The sequence below is a fragment of the Bidens hawaiensis genome, unplaced genomic scaffold, assembly GCF_021521415.1.
Source record: "Bidens hawaiensis isolate Kalapana, Puna unplaced genomic scaffold, B.hawaiensis_p1.1 tig00014336_1, whole genome shotgun sequence".
In the NCBI taxonomy this organism is placed as follows: Eukaryota; Viridiplantae; Streptophyta; class Magnoliopsida; order Asterales; family Asteraceae; genus Bidens; species Bidens hawaiensis.
The window spans coordinates 621016-647398 of record NW_027492234.1 but is presented as its reverse complement, the minus strand read 5'-3'; the positions used below and the strand labels follow the sequence as shown (position 1 = coordinate 647398).

Here is a 26383-nt window from a genome sequence, read left to right as displayed (position 1 = left end):
AGGACTCGTTAATTAAATTAAACGAATAGAAATGAACGAGTAATAATTATAAATCGTCGAAATTAACATTAAATGATAAACGATAAAAGGAATTTATTGAACGACATAACGGGTCGGTTTAACAAATACAAATACGAATACGGATTCAAATAAAAAAATTGACAAATGTCACAGCATTCCCTACTTTTGAGAATTTCGTCCCGAAATTAAGTAGAAGAATCCGTAACAAAAAGATGAGGATACTTTGTTCGCATTTGATCTTCTTGTTCCCAAGTGAATTCAGTGCCACCCTTGGATTCCCAACGAACCTTTACCAAAGGTATACGGCTTCGTTTATTTTCCTTGTCTTTGTGATCCATGATTTCCACCGGTTTCTCGACAAAGTGCATTGTTTAATCGATACGCACTTCGTCGAGTGGTACATGGAGGTTTCCCTCAGCAAGACATTTCTTTAGATTTGAAACATGAAATGTCGGATGAACGTTAGAAAGCTTTTGAGGAAGTTCGAGTGTGTAAGAAACACTACCAACACGAGCAAGAATCTTGAAAGGTCCAACGAAACGAGGAGATAGTTTACCTTTCTTGCCAAAACGAACAACACCTTTCCAAGGAGATACCTTGAGAAGGGCACGGTCACCAACATTAAACTCAAGAAGTCGTCGTCGGCTATCGGCGTAACTCTTTTGACGACTACGATACATCGATTATGTACAAGATCTAAATGTTAAATTATTATTTTATTGATAAATATGTAGAGAATACATTATGGTGGATGGAAATAACTTATGGAGAGCATAGTTTTAGATCTAGATCTCTCTCTAAATATGTACACCTACAAATGAGCATGGATATGCGTATTTATAGGCCAAAGCACCAGTTCGTTAACTTATGTCTAATTCGTTATATCTTCATAAACGAATTAGACTCCATTCGTTATGATTCCATAACGAATGATGATAACTTAACGAACCAACCTCCATTTGTTATATTACATAACGAATGGGCTTATAAACTTAACGAACTAGCCTAGATTACTAACGAATGGACGCATTCGCTATACAATCCATAGCGAATGGCCATTTTACAATAAATAATCAATCTAGACTATGTATACATTATTCGAATGCTACGGACAACAATTTCGTGCACTAACAGAGCGGTTAAGAGGTTTTGTCGGATTTGAGCAATCAAATCAGTTGTTTTCTTAAACAAGTTCCGGACCGGTGATTTGGGTTTCACCAATTTCACTCTAACAAGTAGGTGATCGACATTTACGACCATAGAGTGTATGGAACGGAGCCATACCAATACTCGCATGAAAACTATTATTGTACGAGAACTCAATCAAGTGAAGATGAGAATCCCAGTTTCCACCGAAATCCATGACACATGACCTAAGCATGTCTTCGAGCGTTTGAATCGTGCGCTCAGACTGCCCATCAGTTTGAGGATGATAGGCAGTGCTAAGATCCAATCGAGTTCCCAATGCCTTTTGAAGCGATGACCAGAAATGAGAAGTAAAACGACTATCATGATCGGAAATGATACGCAAAGGTATACCATGAAGACAAACAATACGTTGAACATAAATCTGAGCAAGTTGATCAACCGAAAACTTTTCATTGATCGGGATGAAATGCGCGAACTTAGTCAAACGGTCAACTATAACCCAAATACCATCGTGATGGTTTTGAGTAGTCGGGAGTTTGAACACAAAATCCATAGAGATATCCTCCCATTTTCAAACAGGGATGTGTGGTTGAACGAGCAGATTAGATGGTCGTTGGTGCTCGTCCTTAACTTTAGCGCAAGTAAGGCATTTTCCAACATATAATGTGATATCTTTCTTCATACCGGGCCACCAAAATGTGGTCCGTTGATCAAAATACATCTTATCCGCACCGGGATGAACGGAATATCAGGACTTATGAGCTTTGTCCATGATGAATGCGCGAAGATCATCATGATTAGGAACCCACAAACTATTGAGGAAATACAACAAACCATCGCCGCTTAGTTTCAAGTTGATTCTAGACACCACGGGACATTTCATCATACATGTTACCCTCAGTGACAAAGACATGTTGGGCTTCGAAGATATGAAGTTGGAGATCGGTTTGAACAGTCACACAATGAAGCATAATTGATTTCATATGGGTCTTTCGACTAAGGGCGTCGGCTACAACATTCGCTTTACCAGGATGGTAACGAATTTCGCAGTCGCAGTCGCTAAGTAGTTCGGCCCATCATCATTGCCGCATGTTTAGATCTTTTTGGTCGAAAATATGTTGAAGACTCTTGTGGTCGGTGAATACCACACACTTAGTGCCATAGAGGTAATGTCTCCAAATTTTCAACGCGCAAACAACGGCACCGAGTTCGAGATCGTGCGTTGTATAATTCTTTTCATTAACCTTAAGTTGTCGTGAAGCGTAATCGATAACTTTACCTTGTTGCATAAGGACACAACCAAGGCCTTGGTTGGAAGCATCTCAATATACAACAAAATCCTCATTGCCCTCGGGAAGTGCAAGGATCGGTGCATCGCAAAGAATGCGCTTAAGAGTTTAAAAAGCTTCATCTTGCTTTGGCCCCCATACATAAGGTTTATCCTTGTGAGTTAATGAGGTTAGGGGAAAAGCGAACTTGGAAAAATTAAGAATGAAGCGACGATAGTAACCTGCAAGACCAAGAAATGAACGGACTTCGATAAGAGTGGTTGGAGTTTTCCAATTCTTAACGGCTTCGATTTTGGCTGGGTCAACGTGGATACCCTAAGAACAGAATTTCTTTCAACCAGAACTCGCACTTTGAGAACTTAGCATAAAGCCGTTCCTTCCTTAAGAGATCAAGGACGGAATGAAGATGTTTCTCGTGCTCGGCTTTGGACTTGGAATAAATAAGAATGTCCTCAATAAAAACAATTACGAATTTATCTAATTAAGGCTTGCATACGCGGTTCATGAGATCCATAAACACCGTGGGTGCATTGGTTAGACCAAAAGGCATAACCATAAATTCGTAATGCCTATAAAGAGTCGGAAAAGCAGTTTTGGGTATGTCATCTTCATGCACGCGTAGTTGATGATAACCCGAACGAAGATCAATCTTTGAGAAGCATGAAGCTCCTTGGAGTTGATCAAAAAGATCGTCAATACGAGGCAAAGGATAACGATTCTTGATTGTGAGTTTGTTGAGCTCACGGTAATCAATGCACATACGGAAGGATCCATATTTCTTCTTGACGAAAAGCATGGTGCGCCCCAAGGAGTTGAAATAGGGCGAATGAACCCTTTATCCAAAAGTTCTTGGAGTTGATTAGACCACTCTTGCATCTCAGAGGGAGCAAGACAATAGGGAGCCCTAGCAATCGGGGTTGCACCAGGCACGAGATCGATTCGAAATTCAACTTCATGAGTAGGAGGAAGACCAGAAACATCATCGGGAAACACTTCAGGATACTCGCGAACAACAGGAATGTCTTCAATATTTCGTTCCTTATTTTCCACCATATGGGCTACGAAAGATACATACTTCTTGCGTAAGTACGTTTGGGCTTGAAAACAAGTGATAAATTTAGGCTTGAGGAAGAAGGCTTTTCACCAGATACACGAAGAATTTGACCATTGGCAAGCGGAATACGAATGAACTTCTCGAAGCAAACAATTTCAGCACGATGAATAGATAACCAGTCCATGCCTACTATGATGTCTAAACTTCCCAATTGCATAGGAATAAGATCGATTGAGAACTTATGGCCATTTAGATTTAATTTTCAATTTAGAATAATTGAGTCAATTGTTACAGATTTACCATTAGCCACCTCAACAGAATACGATTTTTTAAGCTTAGATAAGGGTTTAGCAAGTAAAGGCTCAAATTCAAAAGACACAAAGCTCATATCGGCACCGGTATCAAATAAAATGGTTGCAAAGTGGTCATTTACGAGGAACGTACCGTTCACCATATCGCCATTTTGTTGATCTTGATTGGCGTTAATCATAAAAGCATGCCCACGATTCTCTTGAGGAGCCTGAGCAGCTTGAACATTTTGACCACCTTGTGGTGCAGGAGCTTGAATGGTTGGATGTGGCTGAACTTGAGCTTGGTTAGCCAACAATAGTGGAACTTGCGGCTGATAATCTGGCTGAGTTTGATAAGTTTGCATTTGATATAGCGAAGTTGGAGCTAGCTGAAGCGAGTTCACAGTTGCGAGTCATGGACACGCGTTACGAAAGTGGTTAGGATCACCACAATGATAGAAAGCTCGCACTTTATTTATGGGTTGAACATAGGGCATAGGACGGGGGTTGGGTGAAGCAAACCTTGGGGGAGCAATTGGTGCAATTGTGACCTCCCGATAAGTGGCACTAAGGTGTCTAAAATGGTTGCAACGACTGCATTGACGGCACAGAATATTAGCTGAATGATGTCGTTGGCAACTGTTACACAATGGGTGAGGTCCGTTGTAGGGTTTCCTGAGTGGTGGGGCAAAGTTGGGTTGGGTTGCAGTTTGTTGAGTTAGCGCGTAATTCTTGCGCTTCCTATGGTTTGAGGAATGAGAAGGCTTGGATGGCTCGGGTTTCGACTCTTTGGGTTCAGTAGAGGGTTTATCAGCAGGTTTCTTCGATCCCTTCAATGTCAAATTCCCTGCTTTAACATGATTATCAGTTAAAGTTGAAGCAAGATTTATCGAGTCACCAAGTTCTTTGGGAGCACTACTCAAAAAACTATCTTGGAGTTGTCTCGGTAGTCCCCGAATGTACTTATCGATGGCACAAGTTGGGGTAACAAGGTGAGGTACCAACATACTGAGTTCATTGAAATGAGAAGTGTAAGCTGCATGCTCACCACTCTCTTGTTTGAGGTTCCAAAACTCAGCTTCCAAGTTCATAAGCTAACTCGAAGGGCAGAACTGCTTGGTCATCAGTTCTTTTAATTCGCTCCATGGCATAGCCATGGCAGCTTCGGCACCACGGGTTGTCTTTTCCTTCACCCACCAGGTAAGTGCCCCTTTTTCAAAGACACTTGTAGCAAAACGGGTTCGCTTGTCATCGGGACACTCAATGTGGAGGAATTTGCTCTCCATTTGTTCGTACCAGTGAAGTAGGGCAGTGGCACCTTCAGTCCCGTCAAACTCTGGGGGTTTGGTACTGGTGAAAGTCTTAAACGAACAGTGATATGCTTTAGGTTCGCTTGAAGCAGAGGCGTTATTATCAGAAAGATTCTGGTGAATTTGGGTCATCATGTCGGGAAGGACTGCGGCTAGTTGTTTGGTGATTTGAGCAGTTAACTTGCGGCTAGAGGTTTGGAAGAATGACACTTGTTGAAATGGATAGACATTCCGGCGAACAATAGTAACGGAATTTGTGAGACTTGGAATATGGTGTGGTATAAAGAAATTCCTTGTTAAAGTTTGTTTTAAAATAAATACAGAAATGAAAATCATAACAATGGTAATAAATCTTGTGTGGAACTTTAGAGTTTTCATGAACCACCATGGACTCTTATTTACCAAACATCAAAGAAACTCGAAATCAAATAGAACCAAAAGTTGGGTATTCGTGTACAGGCTTCCAGTTAAACACATTGTAAAACATAGAGGAGTCCAACCATACTCTTTTCACAAAGAGAACATGATCGCGTTTGAAAACTTAAAGCTATGATTCATATGGCGTTGAAAGTGGTATGCTTTAGCCTAATAGAGTTCATGTCCTTTCCTAATTCTCCAGGTAAGCAACCGGGTCCCGCGTCTGATTGGGATTTATGTGTATTGCTTATCCTTAGGTTTCAATAACCTTGGTGTCAAGAGTTTCGGAAAACAAGCATGTCCCCCTTCCAGTTACTACATACCCGCCATAACGAACCATCTTTAAGAAGTTGAAATATCAGAGCACCACAATAAAATCCATTAGTGAAAATGTTTGAAAAATCTTTGCTTTTAGGCATAAGCCTTGTACTTGTGTGTGCTTTGTGTACATGAGGCGTAAATGAATTGACAATAAAATATTAAGCAAATGCATTGAAAAATCACATAAGGCCCACATAATTTTCTAATCATGCAACCTAAACAATTAAGCAAATAAACTATAACTAACTAGAACATTACGTCTAATGTCCTATCTTATAGTCACGGCTCTAATACCAATCTGTAACACCCCGGATAAAGCAGAATACGCCCGGGTGTGATGTACAGATTGCCCAAAACACATGTGACACTATTAAGTGACGATAATATCATTAATTCATTCAAAACCCATGTACACAAGTTGTTCAATAAAACAAATACAAAGAGAAAGGAACAAAACAAACGTCTTTTTGTTTATTATTTAAATAACCTAACTTCTAGTAACTTCATCCGTTTCATCCTCTAATAAAGGTACCTGTAACATATATATAAACTAATATCAACTAACTTAATAGTTGGTGAGTTCACACAGTTTAAATACTACATAAAAACCATACAATTCCATGAAAGTTGTGAAAAGCACATAAAGGTTCTTTACACTAGAAACAAAGGTCCTGAGTGTAAAGAATAAATGAAGGTCTTTTCCAGTTGGGATTGTGCACCAACGTACTCAGATCGGAGTCCCTTTTCCACTAGAAACAATGGTCCATGAGTGCAAAGGGGAGCGTATGATCATACTTATCGAAGAAATCCATGCACGTATAATTGAGCAAGTAACAAGTAAACACACAAGTCCATTATGCGAATTGTAGTTTGTAAATAATAAATAAAATAAATTGCATTTTTGATAGGATATATATGTACCCCCAAAATTGTTAAAAAGGGACAAAAGGGGGTGTGAGAAACTCACATTTGAATTGGGATGACAGTCTTGAGAATGAAACGAAAGCGCGTTATATGAAACCAAATGATCGAATCTCACTAGCTAGAAATAATAATAACAAAGGAATTACTAACTAATTTGATGAACTAAAATGTCGGTTTTATAGTTCATATGTTTTTATTTATAAGTATTTTGTTACACATTTTTAAGTGTATTAATATTTAAGTTAACGGGTTTTCATGAATTATTATTATAATAGTACTTATAAAATTAATATTAGATTTGAATCATGTTTATGGAATTTATTGTTATCGATATGTTTTATTTTAGAATAAACGTTTGTCGGTTTATGATTTATAAAATTACAACGTTATATATATTATCTATATAATTTTTTAACGAGATTTAACCAGCGGTTTAGGTTTGTAAAATTGACACTCGTATCCCACATAGTCAGGTTTCAATCTTTGAACAAATCAATCACCAATCGAAGAACAACTGCAGTCTTAAACTCAGTCAAACGTAGCTTTGCAAGCATGAATTACCACCCGAATTGCAGTAATTTTTCAAGAAACCTTGCAAACGTAGGAAAATGCAAGCTAAATAAACTCAGATGAAAGTTTTATCTCCCGCTTTTCTTGACAAAATAAGCAAGGTCTTTGAATAATCTTCAAGGTTCACAAACAAACACGCTCCTCCTTAAATTACACGAGATCTCCCCCTCGGCCAGCCGAAACACGTAAACAGTCGGCCGGAAAATATATTACCAAAATTTACACGAAGAGTCTTCAATACCTTAGGAACATCCCAGAAAAATTTCGATTAAGAAAATTTTTCCCGATTATCCCGCCAAAAATTTTCGAAAAATAAATATTATCGCCAAAATTTTCAAGAATGAAATCTCACTTACGAGGAGTATTCAGTAAAAAATTCGCGCAAGAAAAATTTTCCCGCCATTTTACTCTTTTTTTTTAAGTATTTGATTATCGGGATAAAGGTCCTCGGTAATTCTTTTAAAATTAATTTAAATTTATTAATTCTTTAATTTATTTTATTTAATTCATTTAATTAGTTATTTATTATTTTAAAATTAAATAATGTTTAATTCGTTATTTATGGATAACGAATTAGAGTATTTTTTTAACGAACTACAAGTCTAGTTCGTGCCTCTAATTCGCTTCCGCATTCTGTAACGAACCACTTCTAATTCGTTATACATATTTAACGAATCATACAGCGAATCAATTCTAATTCGCTACATTACATGAGTAATTTGAAGAACGAATTAGCTAATTCTTTAGTTTAAATTCATAGCGAATCGGTCTGATTCGTGTCTTGGAAAACATTCAAGGACTGTGTATAAAGGACAAAAATAATACGAATCGTCCTTCACTGTTCCTATTTCTTCCTTATACCTAAAGCAACCATTTTCAAATTTTTTCTCTGAATTTTCGACCTCCGGATTTCGAACTTTCGAGTATTCCATTGTGTTGCTAAGGTATAGATTATCACATCTTTATGCTTTACGTCAAAAATGACACTGTTTTGATAGTCTAATTATGTGATCTTGTTCTAAGGGTTTTACGGATTGATGAACCATGGTTAATCATTGTCATACCATGTTATTGTTGTTTATTTTGGTTTCATTGTAATCAAAATGTGATCCCGAAACCCTTGGTAGACTTTAATCAATGTTTGATTATTGTTTGCCAGGTCGATTGAATGATTATGTTTTCGGGGTTTTAGACTCTGTTAAGAACTCCGAGTATACTTCATTTATTTCATGCTTTTGAGTCACAATCTCAACATCATGTGCTTCGTAATGTGTTTCCGAGATCATTGCGTATGCTGATTCGGTTATCCATCGACGAGTATGGACTTATAGACACTGGATTCATATTGTTGACTTTCTGTGTTCATAATCCAATTTTGACTTTGACAATGGGAGTCAAAGATCAAGTCTTCAGTGACCATTTGTTAACCTTAGTGATTTGGAACTGCTTCGTGTCCAATTCGTTAAGGATACATACGAATTAGCTCAGCGAATCATTTTATCAACGAATCAAGTTTGGATTCGTCAAAATTGGAACGAACTGGAATTTAGTTCGTTAATATTTATAGTTAATTGCTTGGTCTAATTCGTTAACCTATTTACATGATAGCGAATCACTTGATTCGTTACTTGCCTGTAACGAATCAGGGTGATAATCTAACGAATGACATTTTCCTTTTAATTATTAAAATTATTTAACCTTTGTAATTAATAAATTATTCCAAACGTCTAAACGCGTTAATATATTAATTACACATGATATATAAAATTAAACACAACATCTATTGAAATAGTATAATGTTAACTGTAAATTATATCTCCACATTACTTATGCTCGCTTAAATTTTATTCAGTAAAATGGTTGATCAATTGAATCAAGATCCACTGGCTGTTGATCAAAGGCATCAAGAGCAACCACCACAAGAACAACCACCTCAAGAACAGCAAGAAGAAGTCATCTTATTACCATATGACCCAAAACACAACATCTTTGCTTATGTTGATTCAGACGTTGCTGATGAAGCTCTATTCGGGACTATGTTAGCATTTCTACGTCGTTCGGTGATACTTTATGCTATAACTACTCGACCTAAAGTTTATCTGAGCATTATTAGGCAGTTTTGGAATGCTGCTGAGTATGATGAGGTGGAGAATCACATTCGAGCCACGATAAATCAAACAGTTATTACAATTGATGTGAAAGTGGTTCGCCGTGTGCTTCGTTTTGGTGACAATGATGACAACCCAAGTGAATTTGACAAGCGGCTGATCAAGGGTTTGTTTACTCGTTTATGTTACGGTGGGGGTATTGATGAATCTATGTTGAACAAGAATGGATTATGCCCACCATACAAGCATCTTCTACATGTCTTGATTCATTGTATGAGTGGTCGTCGTGGTGGATTTGACCAATGCAGAAGCAGTGTGCAATCGGCTTTTGTTGCACTTATCCTCAACAAGCCATTTAACTATTCTGAGCTAGTCTTCGATCATCTGAAAGAACAAGTTCAGCAAACGACTCAGAAAAAGAAGTTCTTGTTGTATCCTCGGTTTCTACAATTGATAATTCAAAACCTTATTCCAAACCTGGTGATTGATCAAACGTTGGTGGACAATGTTCTTGATCTAGAACACATGAAGGCCGACACTGTACGACGAATGACGATTTACCGTAAGGAGAGGCCACGGGACAAACGGATGATTGGTCATATCATTAACCCGGATTATGTATGTCCTCCCGAGGATCGCTGGATCCATGATGACTCGGATTCCGAGCGTGAGGGAGGAGAAGGTGGGAACGATGGTGATGATGGAGATTATGGTAGTAATGAAGGTGGAAATGGTGGTAATGGTGATGCAGCTCTGAGAGAACAACAGGCTGCTGTTGAAGCTGCGTTGGCTGCTACCATTGCAGCTCAACGTGAAAGGAAACGAAAGGGTAAAGCACCAGCTTCTGAAGTTCCGGCAAAGAGACGTGTATTAGCTGGAGCTGGTGTGATTATTGGTGTTCCACCGCCTCGTCCTGCAATTCCTCAACGCCCGGTTGTGCCAACTACTACTAGCACTCCGGCGCTTACATTGACAACGACAATGGTACCTCATGAGCAGTTGGGTATGATTCAACATATGGCCTTAACTGAGATACCGATGCCTTCTGCTACACCATCTACTGTTCCTCCAACATCGTCAATGAGGCCTCCTACACCTAGTGATCTCTCATTTATGAGAATTACAAGGCCTCAAGGACCGATCCAACAGTTCATCCATCCCTGTACAACATGCCACCGAACCGTCAGACAGATATGCTGCTAAATCTTCTTCATCTATATGAAAACCAAATGTCTGCTGACCGTCAGAATCAAGAACGTTTATTGGAGAATCAAAGACGGATGATGAGTTATATTTCATTTTGTCAAAAGGAGACTAAAGAGCTACGTGCGATTGTTGAGTCTCATGGGGGTGAAAATGAAGGAGCAAGAGGATCTAATTTTGCAGTTGACTTGCAAAGAGGATGCCTTAAAGAAACTCAAGAATGATGATCAAGATCCTGACGAGTCTGGTGCAGGAGGTGAGCCTAAACAAAGGCACGGCTCATCTTCCGGTACTGGTATAAGTGGCGGTGACGATTCGAGTAAACAGATTGTTGAGTATCATGATTCAACTGCTGTTAAGCCAATTGAAATTATTGAAGCCAACACTGTGATATTTGTAGATGGATCGGGGGTGGTTAGAAGTGTGGTGAACAGGGATGAGATCGAGGTTGGTGAGTTTGTTGATAGGTCTCTGACACGGGAGCAGATTTCAATACTGCTAGGGTTAAATGATGAACAGTTGACCGTGTTAGAGACAGAGCCTGACATCGAGGTGGTGAATGAAAGGTATAACAGATGATCCGTCAATTCAAATGAATACGGATTTTATTTATGATAATGAGGAAGTTGATGTGGAAGATGTGACTGCTGAGGAGTATCCTGACTTGTTTCAACACACAAATGTTAATCAAGGTGCTCCTGTATTTAATGAGAAGACTGTAAAAGAAACAGAAGATCATCTCGATAAGATGTCCAAGGGTAAACATGCTGCTGACTTTGATGATACCAGATTCAATCCAAAGATTGATCCGTCTCTTGAAGATATTCTGAGTTGGTTTGTTCATCAAGACCAAAGGATTTGAAAGATTATCAAAACTCACAGGTATGTTGATAAAGAATCACAAGAAGCCGTTGCACGTGCCAAAGCCAATCAAAAGACTACTTTCAAGGCCGTGTCAAAAGTACAAGGTGACATCGTTTCTTGGCTTTACGATTCTGAATTAAAAGTATGCATTGTCAAATGGGAGAAGGGCGTCCAGTATTACGAAAGGATGTCTGACCTTTTCTCATTACCGAGATGGGATGTGTGCACTTTGGCGTATCGTCCGTTTATTAATCGGGGTGGGAATAAACAAGCAAGTTGGTTTCACCAACATTTGCTGTTTGAAGTGAACCACGGGTTCAAATTTATTAAACCACAGATTCCAATCCGTAAGCGTCTCAACGAGATTGACCCAAGGACAGGTTGGAAGAAGTTGGTTCTTAAGGTAAAACCGTCGAAGACTATGAAGCGTGTGCCGGTGAAATTGATGAACCAACACATTAAGGTATCTTTCAACCGCTGGTACTATGACAACAAAACCGGCGAGGCCGTCATTGTGTTGGGAAAGGGTTTGGAAACTGAACTGATTAAGATCATTGACCCAATGTGGTTGTAAACTTAACCGAGACCGACAATGATGTGCTACACAAGAATCAGATTCTGATTGAGCGCAATGAAGACTACGACTTGGCAATGAAGTTCCAACGCGTTGTGCATGTTTTTTATGAAAACGGAATTCATAGTTGCAGAGACTGGCAGTCCAAGCGCTTCAAGTAATTTAAAGACAAAGAGCTCAAGACGAATGGGTATCTGTTAGTGCACGGTTTTGCGTCTCGAGTCTTTGTATTTATCTTTAACGTATTTGTCGTTTTGGTTAATGTAATAAAATATTATTTATCTTGTAGTTCGCTAATATCCAGATTATGAACACCCGATCGGATCTGTCAAAAACGAGCTGACGACTACAGGGGAAGCGGCTGACTGCAGTCCCTGAGCCCAGCTTGTAGCAAGCCAAAAGTTTGACTTGAGCCTACTTTGCTAAGAGAAGAGAGAGAAGGAAAAGACAGACGGCAGAAAGCAATCCTTCCAACCGCGGAGTTGAACACAACACTGACTTCGGCCAGTTTCTTTCATCAATCTCCCGGCCCTTCCTTAACTCCTTGTTCCGTAAACCGTTCGCTGGTTGATCTGATCGGATCCCGGACACGCGAGAGCCTAGCCCGAGAGGAATGCATGGTTCCCCGGCGCTTCATGGGGCGGACGTTCGCAGTCCCCCTCCCTCTAATCTAAGCCTACCTCGCTCGCCCAGGCCTGTCGGCACAATAATGGAATGACGGAGCTAACCTGCTTGCTTGTGCAGGCGATGACCGCTCGGCTAGGGCGCGACAGAGGAGCTTCGAGTGACTTTTTGCGCAGTAGAGGAGTCAAAAGCGGAGGATGAAGCGAATGTAGAGGACACAGCAGATCCCCACAGGGAAGGAAGATGGACTGGACTCACTCTCATTCATGGCATGGGCAAAAGCAGCCCTAATGACTTTCAATGAAGATATGCTTATACGGCGAAGTCAGTCACAAAGTCTATGTTCGTAGGCTTTCACTCTAAGCCAACCATCCAAAAAGGGTGTTCACAATTGATCATTGACCGCAGTCTTCTCTTTTATCTCCCAATGTGGGGAACTTTTTTCAGTTTTTTTCTCTTCAGCACAGCACTCAAGGGTGATGCATGGCGTCATTACTGAATCCTTTCTTTGACCTTTCCTAGTTCGCTAAGGATGTTTAGCGAACTAGATATAAGTTATATCCCTCTGATTCGTTAAGAATGTTTAACGAATCAAGAGGCGATTCGCTAATTTATTTCGTTTAAGTGTATGTAACGAAATGGAAGCTGAGTCGTTACGGCTTGTGTAACGAATCAGTTCCATTTTCCTATTTATAGTGAACCCTGTTCACGATTACAAAAAAAATTTAGAGAGATAATTAACGAAGTGCTATTGAAATCGCTCTCGATCTTCATCTTAATATTATTCATATACAACTATTAATACTGATAATATATACACATATAACACATAATCAAACGTAATTATGAGCTAGATCCGAGTTAAAGTATTAATCATATTAACATAGATCCGAGATCTGTTATAGTTATAGTGATTGATTAATCGGGTTCCAACACATTTAGACCATCTGTCATGAGTTTTATAGGTTTTGAAATTATCATGACAGTGTCGGAAAAACAGTTATCTCACGCAAATGTGAGTGGTACAAAAACTCAAATGTCTCACCTTGCAAGTTTACAATTAAAGAACGCTTCCTGGTATTAAGCACCTAGGTTAAACATAATGTAGTATATCTAGATTAGTATAAAGCCAATAATCATAGCGATAATCACGAGATTAGAAACTTTACACTATGGCACAATGTTTTACCTTAATAGACAGAGCTTTTGGATACGCGTATATAAGTTTCTTTCGATCGGATAGGATATCGTTACGACACTCGGGTATTATACTATCTTCTTAATATATATATATATATATATACATGTAAAGAAATTCAGAGAGAAAGAGAGACTTTGGACGAAGAATGAACATCTCATCTCCAACCTATTTATAGCAAATTCTGGAGCCCGTCGCGATATGCGATGGTCCTAAATAAAGATCATCGCGTATCGCGAAGAATCTAATAGTGTCGCCGAGTCAGCCCTAGGCATGCTACGTGGCACGCCACGCGTCTCGTCTGCGTAACCTCCACGTCGCGTATCGCGATGTGTTACTTTGATAGCCAATCGCTTATCGCTACGCCGCAAAGTTTCCGGATAATGTTATACGTCATCGCGTTACGCGATGAGGCTAATCCAAACCTGTCGCGTATCGTGATGGGAGGATTATTAAAAATCTTAATTTTTCACAAAAATACTAAGGCGACCCTTGCGAAGTGCAAAGTGCGCTACGTTGCATCCATCGCACTTCGCCCGAGCCCGTGCGCGTGTGCGTGCGCGTTAGGGTGCTTCGCACCCTCCGCTAGGACCATTTGGTCTGATTTGTCTTATAAGAACATTAACATATGAGTTTCTTTCTTATAAAAAACTCACTAGTTTTATAATCTAATGATGTGGGACAAGAACTTACACTCCTATTTATACCATAGTGGAAGCTTCTCCTTTTCTTTCCTCCACCAATGTGGGATGGAATTTTCTTCATTTATTTCTTTATTTTTATTTTGTGGTTTGTTATATAAGTCCATTGCTTGCATACTATAACCATTAGCTAACGTAGTTAGCCACCGAAATATACGAATAGTACTATTGACGGTGACATTTCCCCCTACTATTAGGTTAGTCGCACTAACCTCCGATATTGCATCAAAACAGGGTGCATGTATACTATCTGTGAGATTTGAACATGACAAGAATATAAGTCGTGGTGTGGTTATAGGCTCAGGGTTCGTCATATTAATTTGTAGATTTAGCTAGTCTACGGAAGATCATCGTATTTGTTTCAACGGATTATCGTATACTTTCTTGCGAACTGATTCAACATTTTATGGATAACGTTGTAATAACCGGAATTTATAAGATAATAGATAACTATTAAAGTGGTTACAGATTTGCATGATTTTGTATTTGAATTTGAAATTTTCATAAGAAACTCAGTTTGATATTATATCAATTAGTGTGAAATAAGATTATATTATATGTATGTGTTTTATTATATCAAGAAGGAAACGTACATGTTTAAAGTATTAAATTAAGTTAATATTAAACTATATAGTATATTAAATCAAATAACATCAACCTTTTCAAACTCATCCACCGTAATGAACCCACCGGATATATCGGCAAAATAGGTTTTAGTGCGTTATCCGTTATCCCTTACGACGTATAAAACCTCAATTCACGAAACCCTACCAGTCGCTCTACCTCTGTGTATGAAAGCACCACCTGTTACCACGTGTTTCCGTTCCGATCGACTTAAACCGTCGCACCTGCTATTAAGGATAACCTCTAAAGCTCGACGGGAATACAATGACTGGCATCTCTGCTGTATCTGAAGCCGTTTAACTTACGATCTCTGAACCCAGCCATAAGCGTTCGTGTGGTGTCGGCGCAGCCGCTGCCTTATTCCTCAGAATTGTTATTACTCATCCGTCGAGGTATCGAATACGATCACTATTATGTTTCGTCTATGTTTAATCATAGCCAATAACTCGGTGATCGTTGATTTATTTCCCGCGACATTATTTAATTAGAAGTTATTGTTAAAAGTTAATATACAAAGAAGTGCTCATGCACGTTGTATAATCAGTTCGTAAATATATATCTACTATTTAGAAAGTTGATATATAAAAAGTTGATTTCTAGAGTCAAACGTTATATCCATTATGTAACTGTTATAAATTTTTATTTATAACCAGTAACCAAACTTAGAAGTTAAAGTATGAACTATTAAGTAAATAAAGAGTTTGGTTAGTTTTTTTTTTATAATAATTTGAGTAAAGTTAGTTTTCTTTCTTTATAATGAGCAACTAAAGGTCTAGTGATTCGTAATTATATAGTAAACAATTATGTATTTGAGGCTTAAACGTTCTTGGACAACTACTAAAATGATCTTATGAAAGTGGATTTTCAACCATAGATTCTGAATTTAAAATGGGTGTTTGTCGGGGGAAATCAACGAATCAACCCATGAAATTAAGTTAGTGCATCTAAAATAAAAATGTAAAAACCATAGGTTCTCATAATTGTTGAAGACAAGCCAACTTGTTTACTTTTGCTTAATAATCAAGGTACGGATTCTGTTTCTTGTTACTTCATAGTACGGTTTCTGGTTTCTTTCACTCATAGTATTAATTATATTCCGTTACTTCGTAGTACGGTTTCTGGTTTCTTTCACTCATAATATAAATTATATTCCGTTACTTCACAGTACAGTTTCTGTTTTCGTTTACTTATAATATTAATATTAATTCTGATCCGTTACTTTATAGTGCGGATTTTCGTTACGCGCCAGTTATATTTTGAGTTCAGTTATGTTATATAATATATTTTTGTAGCATTCAATAGATTATTTATTTTGTACTCTTGATTGCATGTTCTGGTTTCAATATATTTAGTTATATGATTTTAGTTTTTGTACTCTGTTACCCGAGCAATTTCTGACTTGTCGTTGGGGCGTCAACGGCATGGCACTTGTCGTGACAGTGCATAATTAAAGTTTACGGCGTCTCTAACTAGTACTTGCATAGTATTAGGGCCACTTACGGGCATATGGATCGATCCTAGTTCTGTTCTGACTTCTGACTTCTGATCTCTGGGGGATGGAACAATGCGTGTACGCCACACGTACCATCTCATTGGTGCATAGATTAGCTAACTGTGTACCCCTCTGTTTCTGGCTCTGGGTGTTTATATTATAGTTCTGATATGTTTTTAATATGTTTATATATGTGCATCTGATTATGTTTCAATTGTGTATCGGATTATGGTAAGTATATGTTTCTGATTTTGGTGTTGGTCCCGATTTGTATTTGAACCAATTTTAGAGTCAATCTAGTTTCAGTTCCAGTTCAGTATGAGTTTTGTTTTTTTGTACGTCCGTCTTTACATGTACTATTGTTCTTTCCGTTACTGGGCAATTTTTGGCCCAGCCGTGTTTTCTTTGTCTGTGTTTTTCTTATTTATTTACAGGCAATTTGGGACTCGAGGGAGTTAGTCATGAGAGAGACTAATGAAGTTCAAGATTTAAAACTTAATTCATTTTGGTTTAACAATATGACTTAGGTTGCTTTGATTTTTGTTGTATTTTGGATTGTGACATTGATTTGATATCTGTAATAGTGACATGTCAACCTATTCCGGGTTGGGGTGTTACAAACGTATTTTCATTTGAGTGTCAAAACCTGTGAACTCACCAACCATTGTGTTGACTTTTTTTTAAACGTATGTTTTTCAATGAATTAACAACGCTCATAAGGAATCATGAAGACGAGACCTCAATGCATAATTATGATACCATTTTGGAGGATTTGCTTGTATAACCCTATTGATGTTTAGGGTTATATACGAGAAATCTCCTATATGTTTTCAACAAATTTTGTTTGAAAATAAGTTATGATTTGTAAACGCTTTTTAATACTATTGGTATCCTAATACATGTATGTTGGCGATAATCATACGCTTACGATATACATGACGTCACTCGCCCGTACCTCCGCCTTGACGGGGTGTGATAGCATGTAAAAACTGCATCGAACGCGTAGCCTCCTTGCAATGGTACGCGTGCAACACGACATTGGACTCTTAACCAGTGCCGGCAAGCGTGTCACATAATGCGTGTATGTGCGCAATCTGGTGACGATACGCACCATAATGAGTGTGAGGATGAGGTTTTCGAGGATACGGATTAAGAAGTCCAGAGTGGAAGATATTGGACAAATAATCAAATAATCGACCCGACACCATTCTTACCCGAAAGCTATTCTAACATGACCTCTTTCAATCTGAACCATCTGAACCTGAATAAAACCAAATTAACCTTTTTTATCGACCCATTTCGACCATAATCCGTTATGACCCATGACCCGAGCCTGCATGATCCGACCCGTTTGTCCTAACAGGCTATCACGTAACACTTTTTTCAAAAATTAAGGACCTATGGTAATACCATACTCAAATTAAAGAGAATAAAATACTCGTTTTTATGGTGTGATGTTTTTCAAAAATATTTAACGTGTGAAAAAATTATAGTCGTTTAAATATCGTTGAGTAGTTGATTTAAAATAAGGGGGCAATATGTAACTATTCATCAAATTAACAAAAGCTTGATTTAAGGTGAAGAACCATATCTATAATATATATAAACGAAAACATAAACATCCTACGTGTCGCGATGTGGTCGCTCCCCCTTTTTTTTGAGTCACCAGATTTGCTTGAGTTTTAAATGGTGGCTTCTCATGCATTTGACCCGAATTCATGGGTATGGGTATTACCAAACCCAGATATTCCTTAAACGGGTTATAACATCTCATTAAATTAAAAATTGTTCTCACCAAATTATTTATGTAAAAATCCTATAAAATAGGATATAATAAAAAATAATATCATATTTTTTTTAAAAAAAAGATATATATATATATATATATTATTTAAATTAAAAAACCAATTTGATAGTAAAAAAAATAAACGAGTCTTGGGTCTAATCAAACCATAAGTATATTATTAACTATCATAAATATTATTTATAATTAAAAAACCAATTTCATAGTAAAAAAAATAAACGAGTCTTGGGTCTCATCAAAACCATATAGCTTTTAAACCGGGTTATAACATCTCATTTATTTGTGAAACAATTTATTATCAAACCATACGCATATTATTAACTTTCATACAATAAAAAATATAAATTAAAAAAATAAATAAATATTAGAACAAACGATATAAAACAACCCCCGTAATACGGGAGATAAAAACTAGTTTGTAACTATATTTTAACTAATGTAACCAAATGACCACATAACTTTTAAGATTCAAAAACTTTATGCAATGTAGATTGTAAATAAAGTTTACCTCTTAAATTTTAAGTGTTACATTGAATTTTGATTATTGTAAATGGTGAAAGGTTGAAAGTTGAAGGGCCGTTACATTCTTTGTTGCACTGTCTGTCTGTCTGTCTGCCGACTCCATCAAAATTAAATTACCCACCCGATTAATTCCCCCAATCTGAAACCCTAATTTACGACAAACAACAACAGCTTCATCCATCAATCAGTCAGTCAGGTAACATAACATCTTCAATCGAACACTAATACTAATTTATTATTATTGTTACATCCAAACCTATATGGATCTCGTCTCTTATTTGATTTCGCTTTCGTCTTTCTTTCGCCGATTATATATCTTTAGATTACCGATTCAATTGGATTTCGGATCGGAAACTTGTCCTTTTAATCTGGTTTTTATTATTATCCTCACAACTGTGTATTGGACTGATCGATGTGTTTTTTCTAGAACTGAGGTTTCTACTGCCAATGGCCTCCGTATCCAGTCAGCCTCAGTTTCGGTACACGCAGACTCCGTCCAAGGTTCTTCATCTGAGGAACTTGCCTTGGGAGTGCACTGAGGAGGAGTTAATTGAGCTCGGGAAGCCCTTCGGTAAAGTCGTCAACACCAAGTGTAATGTTGGAGCTAACAGAAACCAAGCCTTTATTGAATTTGTGAGTGCTACTCATTACTCAACAGTATGAATCTTTTTCTGATTTGTTTCTGTCTGTTTTACTAGGCCGAACAAAATCAGGCGATTGCAATGATATCGTATTATGCTTCCTCATCAGAACCGGCGCAGGTACGGGGGAAAACCGTCTACCTACAATACTCAAACAGGCAAGAAATCGTGAACAACAAGACATCTGCCGATGTCGCTGGAAATGTACTTTTGGTAACCATTGAGGGCAACGATGCCCGCCTCGTCAGCATCGACGTGTTACACCTGGTAAGTGATTTCTCTTCATGTTCTGCGTGATATCTGATAAAGGTAAGGTAAGACTTTATTAATAAATAAATAGATAGATAGATTTTGCCAAATGTTATTGGTTGGTAAGTTGTAGTACATGCTTGTTTGTTTGTTAAGCTTAATGGTTTGACCTGAAATGTAAATGGATCAGCAGGCCCATTTCAAGGAAATTATCTTCAATGGCAGCTTATTGCTTGGGGAGAAAGAGCGCATGTGTGTTTGTCTCTTTTCTCCTTTCCCCTTCCTTCCTTAACACTGGCTCTTTCCTCCTCTTCATCTCTTCCTATCCCTAAAACTTTTAACAGTTTAGGATTAGTTTATTCTGTTTTTTCCTCTTTTCTTGCTTTCTTTTTTTTGATTGTTTCTGCTTGAGTGATTTGTATGCGGCATGGTTTTTTATGATATATTAAATGTGTAATGCGGTTTACAGAAGTATGCTAATGTTAGTTTCGATTTAAGTTTAAGTTAAGTATTTACTCTAGTAACTGATCACTTTTATGCGTTATATGGCTAACATATACATAACAATTCTCACAGATCGCGTGAGTTGTATTTTGTCTGTAATTTAATGGTTTTGAGTTTATCTTGAAGTGAATTAAGAAGATATTCATAACTGCTTGTTTTCTAATCTTGACTTTGAGTTAGTGGATATGATGATAAAAGCGTAATTATATTTTTGTGCGTGTAAAAGGATGCCATTGTGTGTTTATATGGATAGTAGGATGGAACTCTTGTAAAGGTTACAAAACAAGATTGAGTTTTGGTGATATGATTGACATACAATAAGTCAAAAGGACTTTTAGGGACATAAGGTAAAAGTGGCGATATGTCTCCAGATGTTTTGTTTTATTTTATATTTTGAATATTGCTCACAACTGCATACAATCTTTGGCTTTAGTTGATATAATATTAGATGTGTCAACCCAAACCTTATAACAAGTCTCAGAAGGTCAAAAAAATTGTTTGATGGAAGGATCAATGAACTGCTACGCTAAATTGCAGTTTGAACCATATCCTGACTCATGCTGACCATAAGAGATAGCTGGCGCACTGTCAATTTTCATTGATGATAAAGTAGGCGCCCATGATAAAAATGCTGCAATACTGAAGCACAACTGCACTGGTATTTGATTCCATATATCCATGATACTAATAGAAGTATACTCAAAACTTTGTAGAAGATGAGTAATAGACTAATGGACACAGAGAAGTATATGTAACTTTGGAAAACTTTGAAATCTGAAAGTTTGGGTTTCAATTATTTTGTGACAACGACAAACAGCGATTGGTATTGGTAGATTTGAAAATCATACGGTTTAGATGGATTAAATATAGGAAGCCACTGTTGTTGATGGTGGCGCGTGGCAGCTTTGTAGGTGTTTGGGTTGCTTGGATCTAGTTTAAAATTTTTAACTCCAAAGCTTTCTAATGCTAGGTTAGTTATGATGAAGAGTAGATTTTAGAAAACAGATTTGTTTTGAGAAGAGAGAGTGGCTGCTGGAAAAAAGAAACATGTCGGCAGCAGAATGGTGCTTGCCAGATGTATCTTTTTCGCTGTGATATCATTCAGAGATAAAAGAGTAACTGTATTTATGTGTGTAAAAGGATTTACTGTACAAGTTCATATTTAAACAAGAGGATGAACCCCTGAAAAACTTATGATTGTCTATAATTTAGCAATGGGTTCAACCATAACCCTGATATATTACTATAAGTGACTGATAGTTTTATTTGTTTTTTTTTGCTTGTTGAGTTTCATATCTACGAAAGTTATTTAATTGTGGCGATGAAAACTGCTAAAAGCTTGGTTTGGAATAAGGCAGATTTTGTTGTGTGTACTTCGACATGGATAATGCCTGGTATTTGAACTTTGAAATTTATATTAATGTGCTTTTATGATGAGGAGAATTCATATAATTTTGTATACATGAAACTTACCACCTTAATGCATCCCTATGCTTTATAATTCATAGCTGCACTCAGCTGCTGAGTTAATACATATACCCTTTTCTTTTTGTTTTGCATATTTCTTGCTTTGTAAACTTAAGTGTTTTATAATTTGTATTATTATTCAGTATATATCTTTGTAAGCTGCAGTTAGTCCTATGTTTGCATATTATATGGATCTTTATTATGTTATGTGTACAAAGATGCTTTAGCTATATTTGATTTTATTACTTGTTTGTCATCATACCTAGAAAGTAATCTGTCATTTGATATTGCATACTGTATTGAAAAAGCAAATAGATGAATTGTTTTGCTGCATATGCTGAACAATTGTATTATAAAACAGTCCTTTTCTCCATGGATACTAAAAGTCTGTTATGTAGGTGTTCTCTGCATTTGGGTTTGTGCATAAAATCACAACTTTTGAGAAGACAGCTGGGTTCCAGGTGTGTGTAAATTTTGTATATTGAGTTGTATTTGATTTCTCAAGTTTTACCACATTAGAAAATAGATTTATTAAAACATATTTGTTTTTTCAGGCCCTTGTTCAGTTCACTGATTCAGAAACTGCTACCTCTGCTAAAGATGCTCTTGATGGAAGAAGTATTCCCAGGTATTAAAGGCAATTATAGATTTGCATAATGCTACTGCTTTCTTTGATATGCATATTGTCAGATAAATCAGATCTAGAATATTTGACTTGATATATTATATGGATTTGCAGGTATTTAATTCCAGAGCTGGGACCGTGTTCTCTAAAGATAACATATTCCGCACATACAGATTTAAGTGTAAAGTTCCAGTCTCATCGTAGCAGGTGAGACAATTTTTGACAACTTTGTCATTTTTTTTTTGTTTGTATGTTTTTTTGTTGCACTTTTTAATAAGCTTTCTGTTGGTTCAGGGACTACACCAACCCTATGCTTCCTGTTGCATCTTCAGCAATAGATGCTACTGGTCAGGTATGCCTTTAAATATGCTCTTATCAATTTGTTATATATTTTTTCTTTCTTATTAATTTTTTTAGTTTGATACATTTGCAGTTTAGCTTGGGTTTAGATGGGAAGAAAATAGAATCCGAGAGTAATGTTCTTCTTGCTTCTATTGAGAACATGCAGTATGCAGTCACTTTGGATGTGCTACAAATGGTATATCTCAAATTCCATTAATATTACATATTTAATATTTGTATTTCATTATAATTTATGTGTGTGGTTCAGGTCTTCTCTGCTTTTGGACCTGTTCTAAAGATTGCTATGTTTGACAAAAATGGAGGAGTCCAAGCTTTAATTCAATACCCTGGTGAGTCAATCATTTCATTTTAAGAGACTTGTATACTCAATATAGTTATAATATAAAAACTTTTTAATGGGCAGACGTTCAGACGGCTGTGGTTGCAAAGGAAGCGTTAGAAGGCCACTGCATTTATGATGGAGGTTTTTGCAAGCTTCACGTCTCGTATTCTCGTCACACTGATTTAAGTATCAAGGTAATTCTTTAATGTTTACACTTTAAAAACAATATTATTACTAACTTCTAATAAAAATTATGGTTTTAAGGTGAACAATGACAGGAGTAGAGATTACACAATGCCAGCCGCCCCTATCATGAACCCACAACCATCAATCTTGGGGCAGCAACCGCCATCAGCCGCTCCACAATACACTGCAGCCGCCACCCAATACATGCCTGGTCCAGAAGGGTATGCAGCGGCAGCAGCTCTCCACCCCCAGTCTTCAGCAGGGTGGGTTCAAGGTCCACCACCGCCACCAGGGCCTCAATCTATGCCAATGCATGGCCATCCGTACATGCCGCCACATCAGCCGAAGGGTATGCAATCTGAAATGGGTCCGGGTCCTGGTCCCGCCCCACACTATAATGGTCAAAATGGATATCCGCAAGGCGGGCCGCCACCACATCGTTACCATTTATAGAGTCCTGATTATCCGTTTGGACGTTTTATGATTTTTGTTTAGTGTTGTCGAGATTGGTTTGTTATTTAGTAGTGAAAGCGGGCTGCAAAGGTCCGTTGGCGACTGATTATTATTTTCGTTTTGTTGGTTTTTTTTTTGTGTGAATTTCAAATTTATTGGTGACTAACCAGGTACAGTATATCATATCATTTATGAGTTGTAGTAGTGTTTTCTGATAGTAACATTTAGGGTGAAGTAGGCAAGCCAACAGGTTTGACGCTATGGCTTTGGTGGGTATAAGCGGGGTGTATCACAGCTCGCTAAAACCTTTTAGCGCATAAATAGTGAAGGTTTTTCTAGAGGGGTGTTTTCATGGGTAAATTAAATGTGTAAATGATGGTTTATGTGCCTAGGGTATACGTGACTGAAAGTAAACTACCGTTTCCTTTGGTCACCAAATGACCGTTTAGCGTAAGAGGTCAATAATCTAACAACATATCAAATAGACATTGTCCACTAACCCAAAAGAGTGTTTGCTTTCTTTTGCTTCACACAGATCCACTTTTGGTGTTTGTTTGCTTTCATCTCCAAAGCATATACATAACACTTACAAATCCATTAGTGATTTAACTGCCTTGTTTCTTTTTTTCTTTGCGGTTTCAAATTCGGCGTAAATCATCAAAAGCATCTCTCTAACCCACTAAACCCAAACGCCCGCCCCTTCTTTCGCAGGGCAAATGCACGTGGGCTCACGCAATGAATGGGATGTGATGTTAGTGTCATTAAGCTATTTGAGTGTTTGAAATTTACAAAATAACAAAACAAAAAAATAAGAATATAAACTGATACGAGTTAGGAGATGTAGAGTACACGGTAACGCCATAGCCATGGGTGAAAAACATTTCTACTAACCTCATAGAAATATAGCTAAAAGTTGCTTTAGAATTATATATTGAAAAAGTTTTATCTGAAAAATGACGTTCAATTAAACTGATAATTAGTGGTAACGAGTCATTAGTGAGTACTGGGCATTGGGATCAAGTATGCATAAATGATTTCCACTGACGATTACCCATCGTATAATTTTCAAACATCGATAGTTACAATTATATTATTTCATGAAAGTTGTAAGGTTTCGTTGTGTATCTCCCCAACAATATAAATAGCATCATTTATTTCAATTCCACCTTATTAATCATCCTTCAGTTTCACCCCATCTATTCAACTTCAACCACTTTTCTGCACAAATTATTCAACCTCATTCTCACCAACAACAACCATGAGCTGTTTTTGTTGGCCAAGACAGAAGAAGCGCCTGCAAATGCTCTTGGCTCAAGCAGACTGCTTTATTGGTTGAGCTTAATAAACACAGGTAGGTTCCTTCGATATATATAAACTTTGAATCTTTATGCTTATAGGAGGACCTGAGTTTACATGATTTTGCAGTCCCGAGTCTGTGATCAAAGGGAATATGCAGTAGATAGTAAAGGTGTCGTGGAGTATATTAAGGCTCTTGTTGCCACTTCCTCATGCCTTCCGCTCTTTCTGCACTGGTAACTAAAATCATTATGTTGGTGCTGTTGTATTTTTACTACAAGTTTATGTGGTTTGTATTCTACTTTCAGTTGCAAGAATTGAAGGAACGGGCATCCGGGAACTTGGATGAATCTTTATTAAGCCCTGGTATATCGGTGAGGCAGCCATTGCATGTGATGATGGTAAGACTTTAATTCAGTTATTTGTTTTTAATGAGTGTTTTGTGTATTCAATGCGTTATTTTCTTCATGTACTTTTGACTACTTGTTTTGAACTGTTGTTTGCTTATTTTTCTAATTCTGGTGTATGATTTAGCAGCGCATGGTGGGGACCAGTAACCATATTTTGTTCATTTTACTAAAATCATATACATAAATCATAATAATACTTAATGTTTTTTAAAACATTTTGGGTATTCTCTACCAGTTTGTCCCGTTTCAGTTTTTAGCTATTTTCTTATATCCGTGTGACCTATTAGAGTTATATACGCACTTCAGATTGACCCTTTCATGAGTAAATGGGTTATATCTATCTCTACACTACACTACACTACACTGCATAAAGGTGATTTTGAGAATTATTGTAAAGTTGACTTTGGTATTTCTTGTAATCTATAGGTTGATCAAAAAGCATCAAATCGATCATCACATTTTGCACAAGACCTCATCTCAACAATCTTGTTCAATGTTGCTGCTGGTTTAATGTGGTATAAGTTTTTCTATTTCAACTATATATGTGAAGTTTGAAAGTGATCATATTATATTTAGTAATGAAAATGAGATAATCAACTGTGATAAGATGTGATGCTGACTGTAGACAGTATTCCATTGTGCTTCTACTGTTGGAAGATGTAATAAGTTGATACTAAGATATTCGAGTGTTTGAAAAATGTGATTATTTAAGGGATTAACTGATAAAATAATCAAAAAGGACATTATTGTTAAAAAATATCGACATTTTGTTTCAACAGTAAAAGTTTCTCAGTTTAGGTTAAAAATT

General features: G+C 37.3%; 1 protein-coding gene across 1 annotated transcript; it reads left to right on the top strand.

Annotated features, from left to right (window-relative positions):
- Positions 1-19478: 19478 nt before the first annotated feature.
- On the top strand, positions 19479-24067 carry LOC143546404 (polypyrimidine tract-binding protein homolog 2-like). Its single transcript, XM_077038083.1, has 10 exons — positions 19479-19692; positions 19758-19967; positions 22319-22381; positions 22475-22548; positions 22660-22752; positions 22840-22897; positions 22979-23083; positions 23156-23237; positions 23312-23424; positions 23495-24067. Exons 1-10 carry the CDS (start codon positions 19507-19509, stop codon positions 23867-23869), a joined length of 1359 nt encoding a protein of 452 aa, XP_076894198.1. The 5' UTR covers positions 19479-19506; the 3' UTR covers positions 23870-24067.
- Positions 24068-26383: the final 2316 nt, after the last annotated feature.